The sequence below is a fragment of the Sphaeramia orbicularis genome, chromosome 13 (assembly GCF_902148855.1).
Source record: "Sphaeramia orbicularis chromosome 13, fSphaOr1.1, whole genome shotgun sequence".
Classification (NCBI taxonomy): Eukaryota; Metazoa; Chordata; class Actinopteri; order Kurtiformes; family Apogonidae; genus Sphaeramia; species Sphaeramia orbicularis.
Window position 1 is genome coordinate 51,134,165 of NC_043969.1, and position 24,223 is coordinate 51,158,387.

At 35.7% G+C, this 24,223-nt stretch overlaps 2 protein-coding genes across 3 annotated transcripts in view; both read right to left on the bottom strand.

Annotated features, from left to right (window-relative positions):
* The window catches only part of LOC115432210 (ephexin-1-like), a 46,396-nt gene extending 31,103 nt beyond the window's left edge, over positions 1-15,293 (bottom strand). Inside the window, 1 exon segment of the mRNA XM_030153086.1 lies at positions 14,825-15,293. Within this exon segment, the coding sequence (XP_030008946.1) occupies positions 14,825-15,062 (238 nt within the window). The 5' untranslated portion in view covers positions 15,063-15,293.
* Positions 15,294-18,201: 2,908 nt separating this feature from the next.
* mrps23 (mitochondrial ribosomal protein S23) lies at positions 18,202-23,029 on the bottom strand. Of its 2 annotated transcripts, none has more exons than XM_030151199.1 (5): positions 22,918-23,029; positions 21,028-21,207; positions 20,807-20,884; positions 20,339-20,462; positions 18,202-18,682 (listed from the first exon to the last, which is right to left on the bottom strand). In XM_030151199.1, the coding sequence occupies exons 1-5, from the start codon at positions 22,959-22,961 to the stop codon at positions 18,572-18,574; spliced, it is 537 nt and encodes a 178-aa protein (XP_030007059.1). In that variant the 5' UTR covers positions 22,962-23,029; the 3' UTR covers positions 18,202-18,571. The 2 variants fall into 2 exon arrangements, with proteins under 2 accessions (XP_030007059.1, XP_030007058.1); XM_030151198.1 differs by having other exon boundaries at positions 18,202-18,685.
* Positions 23,030-24,223: the final 1,194 nt, after the last annotated feature.

Sequence of the window (24,223 nt, forward strand, 5' to 3'; positions counted from 1 at the left end):
GACTTTAACTTCTAATATGTTAATACATTTGTTTCCTTGAATAGAAAAGACAAATATTGAAGTACCTTTCCTTTTGCAGGAGTGGGTTGAATATATTTACACAAGGAAAAGCCTCCATTAAAGCTCTTATCTAATCTAATCATGGGTGGATCAGGACTAGAAGGTTCCAAATTCAATTCAGTCAAACCAGCTGTTTTATTCTGAGTTTGTGTTCAGTTCTTTCCTCTGAATCCTCCACTTTGATTAAAAACACACACATACACATTCATTTTCTCGACTGGGTTTGAAGCATTTTTGTAAATCACAAAATAAAGAGGAGTCGACACGAGCTGTTGTACCGTCCGTGTTTTCACTGTGTGGGAGTTAACACCAGGGGACACACCGGAAAGTCATGTGACGCAGGAGATCACTTTGAATTTATATAAAAAATGATTTATATTTACTATTAAAATAAAAAGAAGTGGGTCCTAAATGGAGCCTTGGGGTACTCCAGAGGCTGGACAGGGGCTATTTCAGAGTCAGAGAGAACTAATTTACCCCTGAACGACCTCCACACGACAAGTAAAAGAGTAAAATATGGTTACGCAGATACCACAATTTAGACAAAAATAGAATTAAAGCAATTACGCTATGAGGCTAACGATATTAACTCTATTTCAAAACATAAAAAAACACTTTATGCAACTACGAAATGTCTGTTATAAAGACAAAGCAAATGACCAGCAATAAACCACATCCTTCTATGTCCTGTGTGTTATTACTTTATAGAGTGGGCGTGGCCTGTAGTCCTACACCTACAACAAACAAGGGCGTCTGAAGGGGCGTGGCATTGACAAATATCTGCCAGATAAGTCGACGTAGGCCTTAAAATGTGGCTTTGGAGAAAATAAAGTGAAAGAAGAAAACCACACGAAACTAAAGGGTTAAAATGATGGTGTGGTCATGATTTAGAGCAAAAAGGTCAAAGGTCAGCGCCGCCGTCACACCTTCACATGTGAAAACCCTTTTATATTCATGTTTCTGACAACGATAACGCTCTCGGATGAAAATGACAAAATATTTGCTCAGATGTCTTTTGTTTTTCGGGCTTTGAAAACATAAAAGTGAAACCACCTCCAGAGCGGAAACTGTTCAAACACAACCTTCTTCTTTTCACGTGTTTATGAATGAACTGTTTTCAATGTTGTCTTTTAAACACACTGTTTTGATTTTGTCTTGCTTTACTCTTTTAATTTTAATGGTAATTTTAATGTGTGATTTTAAAATAATTAATGTCTTTTCTTTTTTTTCTTTTATTCTGTGAATGCATTTTAAAATCATTTCTTATCTCTAATGATTTAAATGTCTTTTTTTTTTTTTTTTTTACTTTTTTTTATTTTAATGTAATTTCAATGTCTTGCCTTTTTTTCTTCTGTGGCTTTTTTATAATAATAATAATAATAATAATAATAATAATAATAATAATAATAATAATAATAATAATACATTTTATTTCTAGGCACCTTTCAGGACATTCAAGGTCACCGTACAGAGTTGTTAAAGTAAAATAAAACCCAATTAAACTTACACGCATACATATATAAAACATATAGGTAGATAAAATGGTAGATTTGGAGTTATGGAATTATGGGATGGAGTAGGCCTGTGTGAATAAATAAGTGTTTAGTTTTATACCTTTGTAAAGTACTGCTGTATAAATAAACTTGTCTTCTCTAACTCCACTGTGGCGTCACCGTCTAAAGGGTTAAAAACACAAAGCTGTGTTTTTTCATCTCATACAGTTTCCATCACAGACACACGTCAGTACAGGAAAACAACAACATATGGGATTATTTCACTGTGACGGACCTTCCACTTGTCCTAACCGCTCTGATTTACACCAAGAGCTGATTTTAAAAACTGTCACTGATCTGTAAGTAGAGTAGTTAAAGAGCAGAGACAGGTGTGGACGAGACCTGGGACGAGTCAGTGGAGAGACAAATATGGAAATGGAGTAGATGATGACCATGTACAGCATGAAGAATAATAATAATAATAATAATAATAACTAGAAAAGCACTCAGAGAGCACAGACCTCCACCAAGGCAGATCAGTGCCCCCCCCCCCCCCCCCCCCCATCACCACCAAAATGTAATCATTTCTTCCATGTGCCAGTATCAACATTTCCTGAAAATCCATCCATAACTTTTTGTGTTATCTTGCTGAGAAACAAACAAACAAACAAACACGCACACACACAAACACACAGAACAAAGCGATCACACTACCTCCTCATGGAGGTAATAAAACTGGTCTTTTTTATTTCTGTTGATTCCAACTGAAAACAGATCTAACTTTTGTTGTAGTTCAGGACTGTTTTTCTCTTAAAAGGCTGTTTTTGTGTTTTTTTCTTATTAAAATGCTGGTTTTGTGTTTTTTTTCTCTTAAAAGGCTGCTTTTGTGTTTTTTTTTCTTAAAAGGCTGTTTTTGTGGGTTTTTTTTTCTTAAAAGGCTGTTTTTGTGTTTTTTTTTTCTCTTAAAAGGCTGTTTTTATGTTTTTTTTCTCTTAAAAGGCTGCTTTTGTGTTTTCAGACAGAGGTGCTGAACAGTCGACAGATAATCTGTGGTGCATTTATCACATCCATCTGTCAGCAAAGCGAACCCAACATGATCCTATCTCTAAAACCACAGGACGTTTTATCAGTTTTATCAGTAAGTGATCATAACACAACAGCTACGACCTGACGATAAGACCAGACCGACATCTAAACTGTGACGTTCACATGTGAACTGTAGTGTCGTCCTGAGGAAAGTACTCCTGAAAACACACACTCCTTTATTTATTTTAATAACTGACAAACAACTGCAGTTTTCAACAGAACTCAACGGTTTACGACTTTATTTTACAGTAATATGAGCCTGTTTCTGTCAGATGGGTGTTAGCGCTCAGCTGTTTACAGGAGAATAAGTACAGAAAAAGTCAACGCAACTTACTAATATTAACATGAATACTAATGCTAATACTAATACCAATGCTAGTACGAACGCCAATACTAATACAAATATTAAAACTAATGCTAATACTAAAATGAATACTAATGCTAATACTAATACTAACACTAATACTAATGCAAATACTAATACTAAAATGAATACTAATGCTAATACTAATACTAACACTAATACTAATGCAAATACTAATACTAAAATGAATACTAATGCCTATGCTTATGCTAATACTAACACTAATGCTAATACTAATATAAAAAATAATGCTAATACTAATGCTAATACTAATACAAAAATCAATGCTAATGCTAATACTAAAATTAATGCTAATACTAATACTAAAACTAATGCTAATACAAATGCTGATACTAAAACTAATACTCATGCTAATGCAAGTAATAATACTAATACGAAAATGAACACTAATGCTAATACTAATACTAATGCTGATAGTAATACTGATACTGAAATCAATATTAATACTAACACTAATACAAATACTAAAACTAATACTAATACTAATGCAAATACTAATACCCAAATTAAGGCTTATACTAATGCTAAAACTAATGCTAATACAAAACACTAATACTAAAACTAACGCTAATGCTAATACTAAAACAAATATGAATACTAAAACTAATGTGAATACAAATACTAATGCTAATACTAAAACTAATACAAATACTAAAACTCACGATACTACAAATGCAAATACTAATACTAAAATTAATATGAATACTAAAATTAATGCTAATTACTAATACTAATACAAATACTAAAACTAATACAAGTACTAAAACTAATGCTAATACAAATGCTAATGCTAATACTAAAACTAATGTGAATACTAATACTAATGCTAATTACTAAAACTAATACAAATACTAAAACTAACATTAATACTAATGCTAATGCTAATGCTAATACCCTGCCCAGTATTCCATTTATGACTTCTATCAGTGACCAGTACTATCTATATTGATATCTGGAACCATTTACATGTTCTAAACGATCGACATATGGACCAATAGAAGGAAAGGAACAGGTAGAATATTTTTTAAGAATTCATGAAAAATTGAAAAATCTACATTTCTCAAAACTGTGAACTAACTTTGTAAACATTGCAAAAAAAAAAAAAAATTAAATGAATTTGAGTGGTAGAGTTAGAGAAGACGTTTGAACAAACTGCGAACAAAGATGACGTTAATGATGATGATGATGAAGACGGTGCTGGATCAAAGGCCTTTAGAACCGTTCCTGCCTACGTTCTGCTGAGTCCAAACCCTATCAGTGTTTATCAGCTCTGAGGCCGATCCCACATGTCAGAGTGAGAGTAAAGTCTAAGGTTCAGCTCAGTGTAGTGTTTGGTGTGTCTGTACGAATAAGAACGACCCAAAGACAAACACGGACCGAAGGAACGTCCACAACGTTCCGCTGCTTAGATCAACCCTCTGGTACCTGCAGAGGCCTTTAGAACCCGAACCACCTGAAGCACATGACCTGCACAGCACCGGAGTAACGTCAAAGAATGTTCCATACACGACAGTCTGAGAACATTAGACTGAAGAGGAATACAGAACATAGGGAACACACTGAGGAACCTGTTCTAACATGAAAAACTGTAACATTTACAGCTTTGAATCAGCACAACTAACATTTAAAGTAGGGCTGAACGATATGGACAAAATTTCATATCTCGATATTCGTGCCAGATATCTCGATATCGATACGATACGATATGACTGTGGGTTCGGTTAAAAATAAGCATTTTTCAGAAAAATGCAAACATCATAATACAAAAGAATGTGGAAAGTGCAGCTTTATTGGTAAGAACTCACTGCCAGTCATCAACATTAACATAAAGTATGAATAAATAAAATTTGTAGTGACTTCCAGAGCTGTACATGCAGGGCGAGCGCAGGGGAAATCTATATCGTTTATATCGTTGCTTTTTCGATATTAATATCTTGAACGTTCATATCTAGATATCGATACGATAACGATATATCTTTCAGCCCTAATTTAAAGCATACGGAAGAAGATGGAAAAAAACCCCAAAAAACAGTCCAATATATTTTTTTATTATTATTATGAGAAAAAAAGTCAGAATTCCAAGATTAAAGTCAGAATTGTGACTTTTTTCTCACAATTCTGACTTTAATCTGAGAACAATAATGAAAAAAAAAATACATTGGACCTTAATTTTATGTTATTCTTTTTCCTCTAATCCTCTTCTGTAAAAAAGTAAGACATATATTATTTCCAAATAAAAGACAGAACTTGTTTTCAGAGAAGGAGGATGTGATGTGAGAGGATAACTGGGTTTAAAAATGCACAGATTCAGAAAGACTGTAAAAGGACGGAAGAGTCCAACACAAGAAAAAAAAAGAACAAAGAAAAACATGATGAAAAAAACAGGAAAAAAAAATAAATTATGTATAATATTGGAAAAAATAAATGTTTTTTGTGTGTTTTTTGCAGTGTAAAGTGAGTATAATATGTTCACCTGGATACACGCACAGTAAATGTACAGGTTTGTGTGAGTGTTTATGTGTATATATGTGTTTATATATATATATGTGTGTGTGTGTGTGTTTATATATGTGTTTATATGTGTGTGTTTATGTGTATATGTGTGTTTATATATATATGTGTGTGTGTGTTTATATATGTGTTTATATATATATGTGTGTGTGTTTATATATGTGTTTATATGTGTGTGTTTATGTGTATATGTGTGTTTATATATATGTGTGTGTTTATGTGTGTGTTTATATATGTGTGTGTTTATAAGTGTGTGTGTGTGTTTATATGTGTGTATGTGTGTGTGTTTGTATGTGTGTATGTGTGTGTGTTTGTATGTGTGTGTTTATGTGTGTGTGTGTGTGTTTATATGTGTGTGTGTTTATGTGTGTGTGTGTGTTTATATATGTGTTTATATGTGTGTGTTTATGTGTATATGTGTGTTTATATATATGTGTGAGTGTTTATGTGTATATATGTGTGTGTTTATGTGTATATGTGTGTTTATATATATATGTGTGAGTGTTTATGTGTATATATGTGTTTATATATATGTGTGTGTGTGTTTATATATGTGTTTATATATATGTGTGTGTGTGTTTATATATGTGTTTATATGTGTGTGTTTATGTGTATATGTGTGTTTATATATATATGTGTGTGTGTTCATGTGTATATGTGTGTTTATATATATGTGTGTGTGTGTGTTTATGTGTGTTTATATATATGTGTGTGTGTGTGTTTATGTGTGTGTGTGTTTATATGTGTGTGTGTTTGTATGTGTGTGTTTATGTGTGTGTGTGTGTGTTTATATGTGTGTATGTGTGTGTGTTTATATGTGTGTTTATATGTGTGTATGTGTGTGTGTGTGTGTGTTTATATGTGTGTGTGTGTGTGTTTATATGTGTGTGTGTGTATGTGTGTGTGTTTACATATGTGTGTGTGTGTTTATATGTGTTTATATGTGTGTGTGTGTGTGTGTATGTGTGTGTGTGTGTTTACATATGTGTGTGTGTGTGTTTATATGTGTGTGTGTGTGTATGTGTGTGTGTGTGTGTGTTTACATATGTGTGTGTGTGTGTGTTTATATGTGTTTATATGTGTGTGTGTATGTGTGTTTACATATGTGTGTGTGTGTGTGTATGTGTGTGTGTGTGTGTTTACATATGTGTGTGTGTGTGTTTATATGTGTTTATATGTGTGTGTGTATGTGTGTGTGTGTTTACATATGTGTGTGTGTGTGTGTTCTTGCGTACACATGTCAGGTGTGTTGTTCCTCAGGTCAGTGCTTGATGTGACCTCTCAGCTGTTCTCAGACTGTGCTGAACTCCAAACAGAACCAGTTCCTCAGGTTGAATTCTTTAATTCTTTTGTCCTGAAGGATCGGTCTGTGAAGCCTTTGTTCCACTTTCAATGACGACGGCTTCAACAGTGAAACGGGCAACAGAGCAACAGCGTACAGGTTATTATCGTTAACGCAAACTAACGAAACGACCAAAACTAGAATTGAAAAAAACAATTTCATTAACTGACATAAATAAAAACTATAATTAAAAGAAAAAAAAACATAACTAACTGAAACTGTATTGTGTGTTTACAAAATAACTAAAACCGATAAAAATTATGGATAAAATTCGCTTTGTTTTTGTTAATGTCGGATTGATATGAAATCGATTTATTTCACTCTAGCAATTTTCTCTGCTGGCACCAAATATTTAAGGGTCCGTCACTAGGGGTTTCCAGTCGTCTTCTGGTCCCCACTCTACCTGGAAACATGGAGACTAAAGCAGCAGAGTCCTGTCTGGGATTTATTTGAATACGACGACAGAGAAGAAGAGAAAAGAGACGACTGAACTACAACTAAACTAAAACTAAGCATTTAGAAAATGATGAAAACTAATAAAAAAAAATAGCAAACCTGCTCTAAAAACTAATTAAAATGAACTGAATTAGAGAAAAAAAAGTCAAAACTAAATAAAACTAAACTATAATGAAAAATCCAAAACTATTAGAAGCTTGGTTAGCAGAAGGACGAACTGAAACTGCACGAAATATGATGAAAAACTGCACGAAACAGAAAAGAAGAGTTCCATCTGCAGGAACACCTTCTGTCAGAACACTGAGATCTGGGACCAGAACCATCCAACAGGTTATGATGACATGAGTCTGATGTTTAGATTAGAACAGGGGCCCCAGAGCGGGTACCTGTACCCCCAGGGGGACTTAGAAGAAGACCAGGGGGTACTTACATACAATAAATAAGTCATCATGTACTGAATATAAAATAAATAATGAGAATTAATGCAGAAATATAAAACACAATAAATACATTTATGTTTTATATGATTCAAAATGAGCTGATTTGAGTAGATAAGGAATTATTTTTTATTGATGAAAGGTTCATTTATTAATTAATGACCAATTTATTTATTTTTCTTATCAATGACAGAAGGCACATTTAGTTTAGATTTTACACAAAATTTACTTTTAAAATGTGTTATTTTTATATATATATATTACAGTTAAGTATACGTTTTTTTGTTTTCACAGTTTTGTAAATATAAACAGACACCTTTGGTACAGGAACACAATTGGACTAATTTTTTTCATTCTAAAATGCTGAAGTGAGAGTTAGGGGTACTTGGATAAAAATACTCTATTGCAGGGGGTGCTCCGCTGTAAAAAGTCTATTTCAGGGGTACTCCACTGTAAAAAATTAGAGAACCACTGTGTTCTGGTCTTCACCTGCTTATACGTTAAAGTGAACAGTGTGGTGTTTCTGCTACTGGGTGTTGGTTAATAAAAACAAAATGATGATCAGTAGATGACGATGAGTTGTTCTGAAACGTGTTGACGTGTTTCAGGTGTAAATGGTGTTTACGGAGCAGACGACTGAAGGTTCACCCACGTCACTTTCATGTCATAAAGTCACATGATCAGTCTGTTCGAATGGAAAAACTAAGACCTGGATCCAGTCCAACGGAGACCGAAGCACAGATTCATTTAAAAGAAACATTTATGTCACAGATGGTGTTTTTAAATAAATCAGCCTGTTTTAATTTTAATTTAGATCAGTGTAAGAGTTCAACCCTGATCTGAGTCTAAAGTCAGATTAAAAAAAAGAGCAAACTCAGCTTCAACAGGAACTGAGGTTTACAACCACATCACTTTTAATATTTTAGATTTACACATGTTTATGTATATCTATTTATCTATCATATTGATCATATATTGTCTAGTATATATTGTATTAATTGCTATTTGAATTGTGTTTAATTTAGTGTTTTAATATGTATATTTGGTGTGTGTGTTTATACATATATATATATATATATACACACACACACACACACACACACACACACACACACATACATATTATATATATTTTATATATTTTTTATTATATTGCCCTCTTCTCTTTTACTTTATTTTAATGTATTTGTACCTCCACCAAGGAGGTTCTGTTGTTGCCGGCATCCATCCGGTCGGACCGGACGGACGGTCGGTGTGCAAGATAACTCCAAAAGTTATGGACGGATTTGGATGAAAAATTCAGGAAATGTTGATACTGGCACAAGGAACAAATGATTCAATTTTGGTGGTGATGGGGGGGGGGGGGGGGGGGGGCACACTGATCTGCCTTGGCAGAGGTCTGCACTCTCCGACTGCTTTTCTAGTTATTTATGTTTTATTGATTATGTTTTTATTGTAACTGTGTGTTTTTAACTGGTCTCGTCCATTTTTCGACCCAAATCCGACCCGCAAAAGGGTCCAGTCCGGCCCCTGGGATGAATTTGTGAAATGCAAAAATGACACTAAAATATGAACAATCCCTTTAGTTCAGGTTCCACATTCGGATCAATTCAATCTCAAGTGGGTCAGACCAGTAAAATACTGTCATAATAACATGAATAATGACAATTCCAGATGTTTCTCTTTGTAAATGTAAATATTTTCATGTATTTGTACCAAAACAAAGTATAATTTTGCAACAAAAAAAAAAAAGAAAGAAAAAGCGAATACCCTGAAATGTCTTAAGTACAATTTTAACAATATTCTTTCTGTTATTAAATGTTTTGTGCATTTGTAGATCCAGTGTGATCTGTAAAGTATGATGAACATGTGTAAATGATAAACTGAGGCAGAATATTGCTCAAATTACACATATTTTTTCAGTTTGTTCATGTTATTCACATCTTTTGAAAGGATAGTTTGTAGATGGAAACCTGTTCATAATATAAATTAACTTTTTTTGCTCGAAAACAGAGAAAAGTTTGGAGTTGACATTATTTATATATTATTATTTATATTATTTTACTGGTTTGGTCCATTTCAGATCAAATTTAGCTGAATGTGGAACTGAACTAAGATGACACCTGGGACTTAAATGGAACATTTGTAACTCAGTCATTTCCCCCTGAGACGAATAAACTATTGTGACTGTCATATTTGCTGTTTATTAATCCCTTATTCCTGCCTTATTTGGACTCTTGTGGTTGTGTTTTCTCTGCAGCTGATCGGTCTGACTTTTGTCAAATGGAGTCCAGGTCCAGGAGGTCTGGTCTCACAGCCGGCCTGGACTGAATAACAAACAGGGGCACCACGGGCCGCTACCACTAGTACCATGTGTTCATACTTGAATGACAAAAACTAATGACTGACACGAACCTTTGGCCTGATTGTATGAAAGAGGAAGTGGTTATGAATGGGGTGATTTAGGAGACAGGTGAACCTTTTATAATGCATGTGTGATTATTGGATGGTCCTGGCCATGTGTCTGATACATGAGGTGGACTCAGGTCTGGGTCTGGGTTTTTCATGACAGTCTGAACAATACGAGTCACATTCAACCTGATCTGAGTCATGTGACTGAAACTCCAGTCTGCACTCACAAGATGAAGGAGTTCAAGCAGGACTGTTTCCTTTAAAGCAGGACTGTTCCCCTTAAAGCAGGACTGTTCCCCTTAAAGCAGGACTGTTTCCTTTAAAGCAGGACTGTTTCCCTTAAAGCAGGACTGTTCCCCTTAAAGCAGGACTGTTCCCCTTAAAGCAGGACTGTTTCCTTTAAAGCAGGACTGTTTCCCTTAAAGCAGGACTGTTCCCCTTAAAGCAGGACTGTTCCCCTCAAAGCAGGACTGTTCCCCTTAACGCAGGACTGTTCCCCTTAAAGCAGGACTGTTCCCCTCAAAGCAGGACTGTTCCCCTTAACGCAGGACTGTTCCCCTTAAAGCAGGACTGTTCCCCTTAAAGCAGGACTGTTTCCCTTAAAGCAGGACTGTTCCCCTTAAAGCAGGACTGTTTCCTTTAAAGCAGGACTGTTCCCCTTAAAGCAGGACTGTTCCCCTTAAAGCAGGACTGTTTCCTTTAAAGCAGGACTGTTTCCCTTAAAGCAGGACTGTTCCCCTTAAAGCAGGACTGTTCCCCTTAAAGCAGGACTGTTTCCTTTAAAGCAGGACTGTTTCCCTTAAAGCAGGACTGTTCCCCTTAAAGCAGGACTGTTCCCCTCAAAGCAGGACTGTTCCCCTTAACGCAGGACTGTTCCCCTTAAAGCAGGACTGTTCCCCTCAAAGCAGGACTGTTCCCCTTAACGCAGGACTGTTCCCCTTAACGCAGGACTGTTCCCCTTAAAGCAGGACTGTTTCCCTTAAAGCAGGACTGTTCCCCTTAAAGCAGGACTGTTTCCTTTAAAGCAGGACTGTTCCCCTTAAAGCAGGACTGTTCCCCTTAAAGCAGGACTGTTTCCTTTAAAGCAGGACTGTTTCCCTTAAAGCAGGACTGTTCCCCTTAAAGCAGGACTGTTCCCCTTAAAGCAGGACTGTTTCCTTTAAAGCAGGACTGTTTCCTTTAAAGCAGGACTGTTCCCCTTAAAGCAGGACTGTTCCCCTTAAAGCAGGACTGTTTCCTTTAAAGCAGGACTGTTCCCCTTAAAGCAGGACTGTTCCCCTCAAACCAGGACTGTTCCCCTCAAAGCAGGACTGTTCCCCTTAACGCAGGACTGTTCCCCTTAACGCAGGACTGTTCCCCTTAAAGCAGGACTGTTCCCCTCAAAGCAGGACTGTTTCCTTTAAAGCAGGACTGTTCCCCTCAAAGCAGGACTGTTCCCCTTAACGCAGGACTGTTCCCCTTAAAGCAGGACTGTTCCCCTTAACGCAGGACTGTTCCCCTTAAAGCAGGACTGTTCCCCTCAAAGCAGGACTGTTCCCCTTAAAGCAGGACTGTTCCCCTTAAAGCAGGACTGTTTCCTTTAAAGCAGGACTGTTCCCCTTAAAGCAGGACTGTTCCCCTTAAAGCAGGACTGCTTCCCTTAAAGCAGGACTGTTCCCCTCAAAGCAGGACTGTTCCCCTTAAAGCAGGACTGTTTCCTTTAAAGCAGGACTGTTTCCCTTAAAGCAGGACTGTTTCCCTTAAAGCAGGACTGTTCCCCTTAAAGTAGGACTGTTTCCCTTAAAGCACATACAGACCAGAGCAGTAAAAGAACAGAATAAATATAAATGTCGACTTTGAAGGGTTCTAGATGTTTTACAGTAAAAAAACAAGTTAAATTCCGTATGTAAAGGTTTACACTGACAAACTGTATTTAAAAAATGTGAACATGAACCTGAAATATTTCAAATAAATCAGTGTAATTGTATCGATATTCTGTTTTCTACATGTTCATTCAGATCCAGTGGATCGACAAACACACATATTTAATAACAGACAGAACATTGGTCCAATTACACTGATTTATCTGAAGACACTTCAGATTATTTATATTAGAGTGAAGGAACAGTTTATAAATATTTTTATATAATTATAGTTATTTTTCCACCTGTTTTTAAATTCCGATGTCATTCTCATAATATTATGACTTCATTCTTGTAAAATTGCGGGTTTTATCTCAATATTTTATGACTTTATTCTCGTAGTGACTAGTGTTTTAATTTTCTTATGTGGCCCTGATACGCCATCGTAAAGTTGGACCTGAATTCTGACGCTAATATCGTTAGCCTCTTAGCATAATTACCTAAGTCCTATTTTTGTCCAAACTGTCGTTGCTTGTAGTCATGAGGTCAGAGGTCACTCAGTGGTAAATTCGGTCCTTATGAGCCTGCCATGGTCCCTGTCCAGTCTGTGGAGTACCCCAAGGCTCCTTACTGGGCCCACTTCTGTTTAGTATTATCAGTTTGGGCCTATTCGTCATTCCCTCTAAACAGCAGCAGAATAAATACAGTGTATTATCAAATAAAAACACCTAAACGTACGTTTGACACACACTGGCATGTGTAGTTTTGTGTTATATAAGACAAGACCATATTTATAAACTGCTATAAAAATTGAGTCGGACCTTTTCGAATTACGTAAATGAACAAGTTACTGAAAAATACATGGACTTTATTTGATTAAACAATTAGAAGAGGTTTGTTTATTGAATATTGTGTCCAGGCTGTTTATGAGGGTTTTAGGTCATAATTCTAGTTTAATTATACTTACATAGACTTCTACATACGTATACATAAATGTAGCTCAGTTTGTCGTCATTACATAAGTGGGTTTTTGCACCAAACGTTCTGTTTCATGTGAAGGCTGATCATGAGTGGAACTGGAGCAAATATGTGCTAATGAGGTGAAATCCCTTTGCTCAAAGGCCAGGGAAGCAGAGGCTCATGGGAAAGAACTGAGCAGACATGAGTTCTAATAAACTGTAAATAAATAAATAAATAAACACAAATACAGGAGGTTTTCAGTATCTGTTTTTCTTCCCTCCACCTGCAGCACATGTTTGTTATTATTTTCACTTTATAATTTATGAAAACTTTACCTGTTAATAAACCTGAGTTTGATTCTTTAAATAACTGCGTATGTGGTTATATAATAATACATATAATGTTGTATCAGGTATAATGTTCATACTATATTGATTATTTTCTTTACATTTATTTATGTTTTGTCTTCATTTTGATCATTTTTGTTTAGTTTTTTTGTTCAGATCCTGATTTTGTCTTTTTTATTTATTCACATCTTTTATTTTTGTTCAGATTTTTTTATTCTTATTTTGCAGTTTGTACAATATGTGACTGTTTCATTCCACATTAGAACCACTGCATTTAAATAACAGCAATGTTTGCAGTTATCTATGTATATTTCTGTAATAATCATATTGATAATATATTGTCGAGTACATATTGTACAAACTACTGTAGTAATTGTGTTCAGTCAATATAACAAAATAAATATACATGAATAAATGTATTTCTGTAAATATAAACAAACCTGCAGGTTCTCTCATATATACAACACACACACACACACACACATATAGATAGAGAGATAGATAGAGAGATAGATAGATAGATAGATAGATAGATAGATAGATAGATAGATAGATAGATAGATAGATAGATAGATAGATAGATAGATAGATAGATAGATAGATAGATAGATAGATAGATAGATAGATAGATAGATAGATAGATAGATAGATAGATAGATAGATAGATATAAAATATTCAGAGGTGGAAAAACACTCATAATACTGTTGGTTTGGTATATTTTAAATGTGAATGGTTGGGTTTAGGGTTGGTTTTTGTTTCAATTTGCTGTTGTTCACCTGTTCCAAACTGTTGTAAACTGTTCCAAACAGTTGTAAACTGTTGCAAACTCTTTGGAACTGTTGTAAACTGTTCTGAGGTGTTGTAAATTGTCTAAAACTGTTGTAAACCATTCCAAACAGTTTTAAACCTTTCCAAAGTGTTGTAATCTGTTGTAAACTGTTCGGAACTATTGTAAACCACTGTAAACTGTTCTAAACCATTCCAAAGCGTTCTAAACCACTCCAAACTGTTGTAACCTGCTCCGAACTGTTGTAAACTGTTCAGAACTGTTGTAAACTGCTGTAAACCGTTCCAGACTGTTGTAAACCGTTCCAAACCCTTCTAAACCGTTCCAAAGCGTTCTAAATCATTTCAAACTGTTGTAAACTGCTCCGAACTGTTGTAAACTGTTCAGAACTGTTGTAAACTGCTGTAAACTGTTCCAGACTGTTGTAAGCCATTCCAAACCCTTCTAAACCATTCCAAACCCTTCTAAACCATTCCAAACCCTTCTAAACCATTCCAAACCCTTCTAAACCGTTCCAAAGCGTTCGAAACCGTTCCAAAGCGTTCTAAACCACTCCAAACCGTTGTAAACTGCTCCGAACTGTTGTAAACTGTTCAGAACTGTTGTAAACTGTTCAGAACTGTTGTAAACTGCTGTAAACTGTTCCAGACTGTTGTAAACCGTTCCAAACCGTTCTAAACCGTTCCAAAGCGTTCTAAACTCTTACTTTCCGGCGTCTCTGCTGACACCAGCCTCTTCTTTCTCATTGAGCGGTAAAAGCGGGAGTTTCTTCGGATCGGTTCTCTGCTGAACCCGACGGTGGCTTCGTCATCATCATCGTCGTCGTCATCCTCCGGGTGCCGGGGCTGGACCCCCCCTGAGGCCTGGTGCTTCTCTGGGGGGGGGTCCTGGGACTTCTGCATCCACTTCCCCCTCAGGAAGTGTCCGATGGCGGCCACTGACATGACCACACTCTGGGGTTTATGGGCTTTTCCTTTTACAATGACAGTAAAAAACACTTAAACCATGACTCAATAGTAATCCGGTCCAGTTATCCAGAATCCAGGAGCAGATCCATGCTGATGAAGGTGGAGGTGCAGGTGGAGTTAATCCAAAGAGTCAAAGCCGTCTACATTCAAACCCCTGCAGCCCAGTGGGACCAGCTCTGCTTGTGTCTGTTGTCGACTGTAACCAGGAGGTTTGTCACTGATTCCACCTCAGCTGTAATTACAGGCTTTATGAGCCTCCTGTACTTTGCCCCTCCCCCCTCCCTCCCTCCTCCTCCTCCACCCTGTTCTGACATTCCTTCAGTCGACCTGGCCTTACCAGCCCGTTCTCTCTAAATCCGTCTGTTGTGGAACCTGTAAATCCACCTCTTTTATAAAACAGGTGGAACCCACTTCACCTCCAGAGTCATGTACAGTCAGCTGACAACCACAGGTCAAAGGTCACCTCCTCCTGGGGTCTGTCTGACTGTAATAAAACAGTTCAAACTAATGCAACAGTGTTTGCATTGGATTTGACTGGATTTAAAGGTAAACGTTAATAAAGTACATTCAAACAGTTCATAAACTAAAGAAAACTAAAGGTGAAAATATCTGAACTGAAATATAAATACAAATATAAGTACAAATACAAATACGAATACAAATACAAATCAAACCCTGCATCAGGAACCGAAACCAAACCAAGTATCAGTTAAAGTCAGATTCATTTTCATTTACGGTTCATGATGAACAAGAACAAAACGTCTATGAAATATTGAAATAACCCCAGTTGTGTTCATTTATTTGTCCTTTTGCAACTTCATCAAACAGCTCTTCATCATCATCATCATTATTATTGTTATTATTATTACTATCATTATTATCATCCTCATTATTATCATCTTCATTATTATTATTATCATTATTATCATCATCATTATTATCATTACCATCATCATCATCATCATATTATTATTATCATCATTATTATCATCATCATTATCATTATTATCATCATCATCATCATCTTCATTATTATCATCATCATCATTATTATTATTATTAATATTATCATCATCATTATCATTATTATCATTATTATCATCATCATTATTGTCATTATTATTACTATTATTATTATCATCATCATTATTATTATTATTATTATTATTATTATTATTATTATCATCATCATCATCATCATCATCATTATTAATAATAATAATAATAATAATAATAATAATAATAATATCATAAATGCGACTTTCTTGGTTCCTACCGACCCACAGGTGCCCCATGCGGCCGGTTTCGGGCCGTGGACCGTATGTTTGACATCCCTGCGTTGTCTGAATATCACTCATTCACCCCAGTATATTACAGATGATAATTATACTCGTTAATGCGACATAAATGCCAGACGTGGCCGCTCCCTCTGCTTCACCTGGAACAGACGCCGTTAATGACCTTCACAAATACGACTTGAATAGTTTTAATACGTCAGCGGTGTCGCAGCGTTACAGGTTTGACTTCAGCTGGTCTAGTGTTAGTCCATTAAACACACTTTAACCCTCTGGTGTCCAGGTGAGTCTGACTGTTTAAATTCTGATCCCTCCACTAAATCCATCCCATAATAAACAGTGTTAAATTCCTACACTAACACCCTTCTACCAAGTGAGTACAAAATACACACTGACACATTTGACCTAGAACCAAAAATAATAATAATATGAACCAGTGTTGGTGTGAATCCCTGACAGATGACAGGAGGAACTAATAAAACAGAAATAAATAATACAATTTATATGAAGAATATTGGGGGAATAAAAAAAAAAAAAAGTTTTGTGTTTTTTGCATCAAAAAATGTAGTGACATCATAATCAAAATAGAACATTTAAAGGGTTAAAAAAAAAAATTAAATGAATGAGTATATGATATTTATGATTAGGGTAAAACTTGATTTACAAGAATACAATTAGAGTAGAAAAATAAATCCATATATAATATTTAATAGTCTAATTTATAGATGTGCATTTTAGGCACAGCCGGTGGCAGATGGTAGTATTTTAGAACATCTGACCAAGAACCAAAACTAATAATAATATGAATCAATGTTGGCGTTAATCACTGATATATGACAGGAGGAACAAATAAAAATGTAACTAATACAATTCATATGTAGAGTATGGAAAAAATATGTTTTTTTCATTAAAAACAATGGTTTGTTTCTGTTACAAACCTGTCATTTAAAGGGTTAAATTATGACAGATAGAGTATTTGGTATTTTTGTTTATGGATCAAGTTGATGAAATAGAAACATTTTTAAAAAGTTAAAAACAAACTGTCTGAAACACATTCTGTCGTTCCTAACACTGACCTGTGTGATACCAGAGGGTTCATGGTTCCAATAGTTCCTTTATTTTTAATCCTATTGGTTTTATTCTAATTTTTGTCTTTAACATAAACTCTGACAGTGATTTACAATGAAACAATCACATAAAAGGTAAAAAAAAAACAGTTTGGAAGGTTACTGAGTTTTGCATTAACAGTTTTATTATATAAACACAGAACTGTATGAGATACACGTAAGACATATATATATATATATATATATATATATATATATATATTTAGGACGTATATATAGGATATATGTGTTCTATCACAACCATGTAGATCCGGGTTGATAAACTCATATAGTTCAGGTTCCACACTCAGACCAATATGATCTAAAGTGGATCAGAACCAGTCAAATAAGAACAGAATAAACTATAAATAACAACATTTCTCTATGTTTTACAGTGAAAAAACTAGTTATATTATGGAAATGTTTACATCTATAAACTCTCCTTATAAAAATGTGAATAACATGAACAAACTGAAATTACGGAACAAAAAAAAAAAATCAGTGTAATTGTACTAACATTCTGTCTCAGTTTATCATTTATACATGTTCATTCTAACGTATGGATATAGTGGATCTACAAATACACAACATTTAATATTAATACAATTACACTGATTTATATGAAGGCAGTTCATAGATTTTATATAATTTCATATAGTTTATGAAAGGATAGTTTGTAAATATAAACATTTTCATGTAGTTATAGTTTTTTACACTGAAACAAAGACAAACGTGTGTATTTGTCATTAGTTCTAGTTTCTTCTGTTCTTATTGTCCTGGTTCTGATCCACTTTAGATCATACTGGTCTGGATGTGGAACCTGGACTAACATGATTCTTAATATATTCAGTGTCATTTTTGGATCCAGTGGGCCAGATCGGACCCTTTGGCGGCCGGTTTTGGCCCACGGGCCGTATGTCTGACCGCCCTGACGTAGAGGCTCATTGGATCCAAACCCGTCCTGGATGTTGAGTCCAGTTTTATCATGTGGAGGCGGGAATACGGAGCCGTTACCTCCAGAGTCTGGGTTTCAGTCTGACAGAGGGGCTTCCCGTTCCCGTTTCCTCTTTTCCGTTTCCTGTTTCTAAGGCATGGGTTCCGTGGGTTTCTCTTCCGTTTCAGCGTTGACGATCTGCTCTGCCAACATTTCCTTCAACTTCAAATCCAGAACCGGATCCCTGGGTTCTGCCGCCGTCTGCTGAGTAGAAGCAGTGTGATGAGGACCCCTGGTGGAGCTACAGCGCTATTACACCAGTACAGTCGGAACCTTTAACTCAGGGCTCTCAAACTCATGTTCTTTCAGGTTCCACATTCAACCCGATTTGATCTGCAGTGGGCCGAACCAGTAAAATAATAATATAATAACCTATGAATAATGACAACTCCCAATTTTGTCTTTGTTATAGTGCAAAAAAAAAACCATTAAATTCTGAAAATACTTACTTTTATAAACTATCCAAGCAAAAAAAGATGTGAATAACCTGAAAAAACTGAAATTTCTTACGAAAAATCAGTGCAATTTTAACAATATTCTGCCTCCACTTCTCATTTCTACATGTGCATTATGGATCAGATCTACAAAGACACTAAACACTGAGGAACAGGAAGAAAATTGTGCTTAATTTTCTTTAGACATTTCAGGTTGTTCATATGTGTTCAGGTTATTCACATTTTGTTGTTACAGGATAGTTTGTAAATGTGAATATTTTCATCATTTAATGTTTTTTTTTGCACTAAAAAAAAGGGGAAAAAAATTGAAGTTGTTAATTGAAGATTTTTTGGCTTAATTCAAGATTTTCAAGATTAATTCATGCTAATTTTTTTTTTTTACTTAATTCAATTCAAGACTGTGAATTTTTTGCATTTGGTAAAAACATCCCACGGGCCTGATTGGAACCTTTGGCGGGCCACATTTGGCACCCGGGACGCATGTTTGAGACCCCTGCTTTAACTGGTCAAAGCTGAAACACTAAACACACACTGAGTCCGTTTACGTCCCCATACTATATACTCCCATCAGAATCAGATTTACGTAGTTATCAGATTATTATTGATCATGTTAACAGGATCATCTGATTGGCTTTACCTGATAACAGCAGTAATCTGATTAGGAGAAATCGAATTAACACACCTAGATTTCTCTGCAGTACACTGATGCCTTCACACATGTAAACAGGGTCATCTGATTTGTGACCCCCCCCCCCCCCCCCCCCCCCCCCCACCTAAACGGGAGGTAAGGGCTATCGTTTGTGGTGTGTTTGTTTGTTTGTTTACACTTCAGCAGTAAAACTATTGGTTGAATTCAGACCTAATTGGGTTTATAGATTACCAGTGACCCAGCACAGATGTGGTTATATTTTGGGAAAAGTAAGTCAAAATTTACATTTTTTATGAATTTTTAAATTCTTTTTTCCCCATTTACTTACAATGGGTGGAATTTCAAAGGTCTATAAAAACATTATTTTTTTTTCCTTTTCCTTCAGACTTGTCACAAGCATAGAGGTGATAGACAGATGACATCAGCTGGATCCATGACAAAATAAGACAGAACACATGCGAGGGGCAGGGTTTGTTGTGTCTAGAACCACTTGTTGTTTTTTTTTAACATCTGCACGTGTAAAAAAAAAAAAAAAAAAATCTATAGAAACAGAAGTTATGCAGCGACATCACGAGCATAAAAGGTAAACAAACAATGAAATGAAATGACTAGAAAGGATAGCAGCAACATGTGACTAATTAATTTTACTTTACTTTTAATTGTGAACAAATGAGTAACAACGATGAAGCCGCCGCCCACCGTCCGTTGGACTAACCCGGCTGTGATTGGACGGATCCGGTCTCACATTCTTACCGTTGTCTTTCCTTTCTGCGTCAGGACGACTCCTTCTGCCAGTAAAACTTTTCCAGTTTCCTCAAACAGAGCGTCATCGTCCAGATCTGAGCTGACCTTTAACGCCTCATACTTTACTACAAACCTGAGCAGAAACACAACATAGATTATATATACATACAGTGTATTATATATACACAATACAACAGTTACTGCATAGACAACTCACATATAACTACATACAACATACTTATACATATATATATATATATATATACATACACATTCAATACACATACATATACTTGTACACATAAACATATATATATATATATATATATATACTTACACACGTATATACATAAACATACATATACTTATACACACATCTACATATACACACACATTCAAATACACATACAATACTTGTACACATAAACATTCATATACTTAATACAGATAAACATACATATAATAAAGAGCTCGTACCTCTGACAGACGGACACAAAGTTGGTTTTGGTCAAATCCAGAGGTCTTGAACCGGTCCAATATTTCTTGTAGAACTTCCTAAAGTGCAGACATTAAAGACAGGCTGAACAGAACCAGAGAAGCAGGACATGACTGGGATTCATAAACCTCCTGAAAATTGATCCAGTTCATGTGATGCAGAGTATGAGGTTAAACATTCATCTATGGTCCTACAGACTTACGCTCTGATCTGGTCTTCACTGTAGAAGATTTCAGGAACCGGGTCCTGCTTCTTTGCAGGGGTCCAAGGATGTGGTTTCACGTACAAGGGGGTTCTCTTGGGTGGGAAGGCCTCGTATACGTCGAACCACACGGGTCTATCAGCCTGCTTCACCACTCCAGAACGCATCAGGTCTCGAACCCTGGTAGTCAGAAAAACACAAAAATGGAACCAGTGGCAACGGAAAATGAACAAAATGCACTGAGACTGTAGACGCTTTAGTAAACAGGTGTGATATTAACATGTATGACTGGGAGTGGAGTATGTCATCTATCTATCTATCTATCTATCTATCTATCTATCTATCTATCTATCTATCTATCTATCTATCTATCTATCTATCTATCTATCTATCTATCTATCTATCTATCTACCTACCTACCTACCTACCTACCTACCTACCTACCTACCTATCTATCTATCTATATCTATATACACACACACACATATATATCCAGTTTTATTTTTTATTCTACTTAGCTCTATTTTTATGTTACTTGGTTGTAAAATTGATATTCTATTTTCTTATCTTGTTTTATATTCACTCTATTCTTATTTCTGTACTACTGGTGTTTTGTTTATATTATTGCACTGACTGGAGGAGCACAACAACAATAAAGGCTATTCTATTCTATTCTATTCTGGGTTCATACGGATTTTTCAAGGTCAAATTCAAGCAATTTTCAAGCACTTTTAATGGTCATTTTCAAATTTTTCCAGCACATCATCACCTTATCACTGGGGTTAAATCCATATCTACAGGAATACACACACTAAGGATTATTTATTTCACTTTTAATTACAAATATGTAAATTGTATTATGCTATGTACACCTAAAATGACGTTTCAAAACAGCAAAAAGTTTAAAAATTAAAGGTGACCACAAAGCACTATCCAAAAAAAGGGACGCCACTTGGTGTTCTCCAGACACACTCGTACCAAGACAAAGATTCTGATCCAAATGGACCTGGAGTCGACCTGAGAACACCTGGAATTTACTTTATGACAAAGATTTATTTTTATAAATGTGTCACCTCTGTGTAAGTAGCTTTGGCTGGACTTAATATTAAACACTGATAAATAAATCACATCACAGAGTTACAATTACAAGCACTTAAACTAAAATTCAAGCACTTTTCAGGCCGTCAAAACATTTTCAAGAATTTCCAGCACCCATATGAACCCTGTTTTTAACACCAGTACAGTTTTATATATATGGTCATGTCCATTAGTATTAGGACACAAATTTTGTAATTTTTCATCTGCAGTCCCTGGACAGAGGTTAAATTATCACCATAGAAAGGTAGCACAAGGTTATAAACATACAATATAAACTATTTAAAAACATACATTTCAAAATACCTAAAAACAGACAAGTACAAGAAGAGTGTTGAATACAAAAAAACACCCCAGAAAATTACAGTTAAATTACACAGACATGGTACGTATTATATTGTTAAAATACACATTGCACTTCGACATAATAAAAAAAAATACATAGTACCAGACAGCGGCAAAGTGTCGGTCGCACCTTTATGACGTCACAGCCCAGGTCACCCTTGTGCTGTACTCCGGTACAACATTGAGCCTTTATCGGACATTTTAGTGCCCGTTAAAACCGTTGACAGACCACCGTTAGTGAACTTACATACAGAGAACCGTTACCGAACCCCCAGCTCATTAAAATACCGGAGAATAATCAGAAACCAAACCGATGTTAGCGGTAAACACTGGTCGCATTTTTATACCTTTTAAAACTAACGGTTTAATCTGCTGTCATTCAGCTCTGAGCCAAACGGGGACCACGGACAGAAGAAAAGAGAGAAAAACTGAAACTAATCCGACTCTTACCGTGTATAAACGGTTCCGAACCTCTCCAGTCTGCTACCGGCCATCTCCGCCGTTTCAATCTCCTGCTTCTGCTGTTGTTCTTCTTCTCTGAGTTCAACAGTTAATGTGTTCATTTACACAGCGCCCCTTCCGGCCAGACCTGGAACTGCACCTACATGTGTTTGTCCTCCTGAGACCCAGGAAAGGGAAAGTTCAGACTTTTTTACAATAAACAATTGTCTTGAATGAAAACTGCATAATGCAACATATTTTTCGGATACATTTTTAAATTTTTATTTATTTATTTATTTTAAATTGAATGTTCTTTGCAATGGACAGCATTTTTAAAGTAAAGCTGTCAAACTTTTGTCCCCTACAGAATGCATTACTGGGTCTCAGGAGGATATTACTGTGGTCTAGTGTTACTGAATTTACTGTGGTCACTGAGTGGCGTTAACAACTTTATAATAGCAATAATAATAATAATAATAATAATAATAATAATAATAATAGAATATCGGTGGATGCTGAATGAATGAAAATTTATAATATTTGCACAGTATGATCACTGAGCTTCATGGGTAATGAGGTTTTTGATGTGGAGTCATTGATATGGAAAAAATTTAAAAAATAAAAAATCATCTTGGCGATTTTACTGTGATTTTGTGTTTGTAGGTCTCAACTGCATTTTGCCATTTGACATATTTGCAAAAAAAGAAAAAAGAAAAGAAAAACAAAAAAAGCTGGTACTTTGCTGACATGTCCTGGGTCTCAGGAGGTTATGCATATATTTCTATATTCAAAACAACCCAGAGTAAAAACCAAACATGTTTAGTTCTGTGATAATTCTCTACATTAATATGTACTCAGTACATTGTGTGATTTGGTCTAAAATAAACAGTACAGTCTCATTTGTAGGTGAGTAACAGAACAAACTGAGTCAGACTGTGTTTCCCTTTAAGTCCAGAGGCAGCGTTGGTTTCAGCGGTGTGTGTGTGTGTGTGTGTGTGTGTGTGTGTGTGTGTGTGTCTGTGTGTGTGTGTGTGTGTGTGTGTGCGTGTGTGTGTGTGTGTGTGTGTGTCTGTCTGTCTCTGTGTGTGTGTGTCTCTGTGTGTATGTCTGTGTGTGTGTGTGTGTGTGTGTGTGTGTCTGTGTGTGTGTGTGTGTGTGTGTGTCTGTCTGTCTCTGTGTGTGTGTGTCTCTGTGTGTATGTCTGTGTGTGTGTGTCTCTGTGTGTGTATGTATGTGTGTGTGTCTGTGTGTGTGTGTGTGTGTGTCTGTCTGTCTGTTTGTGTGTGTGTGTGTGTGTGTGTGTGTGTGTCTGTCT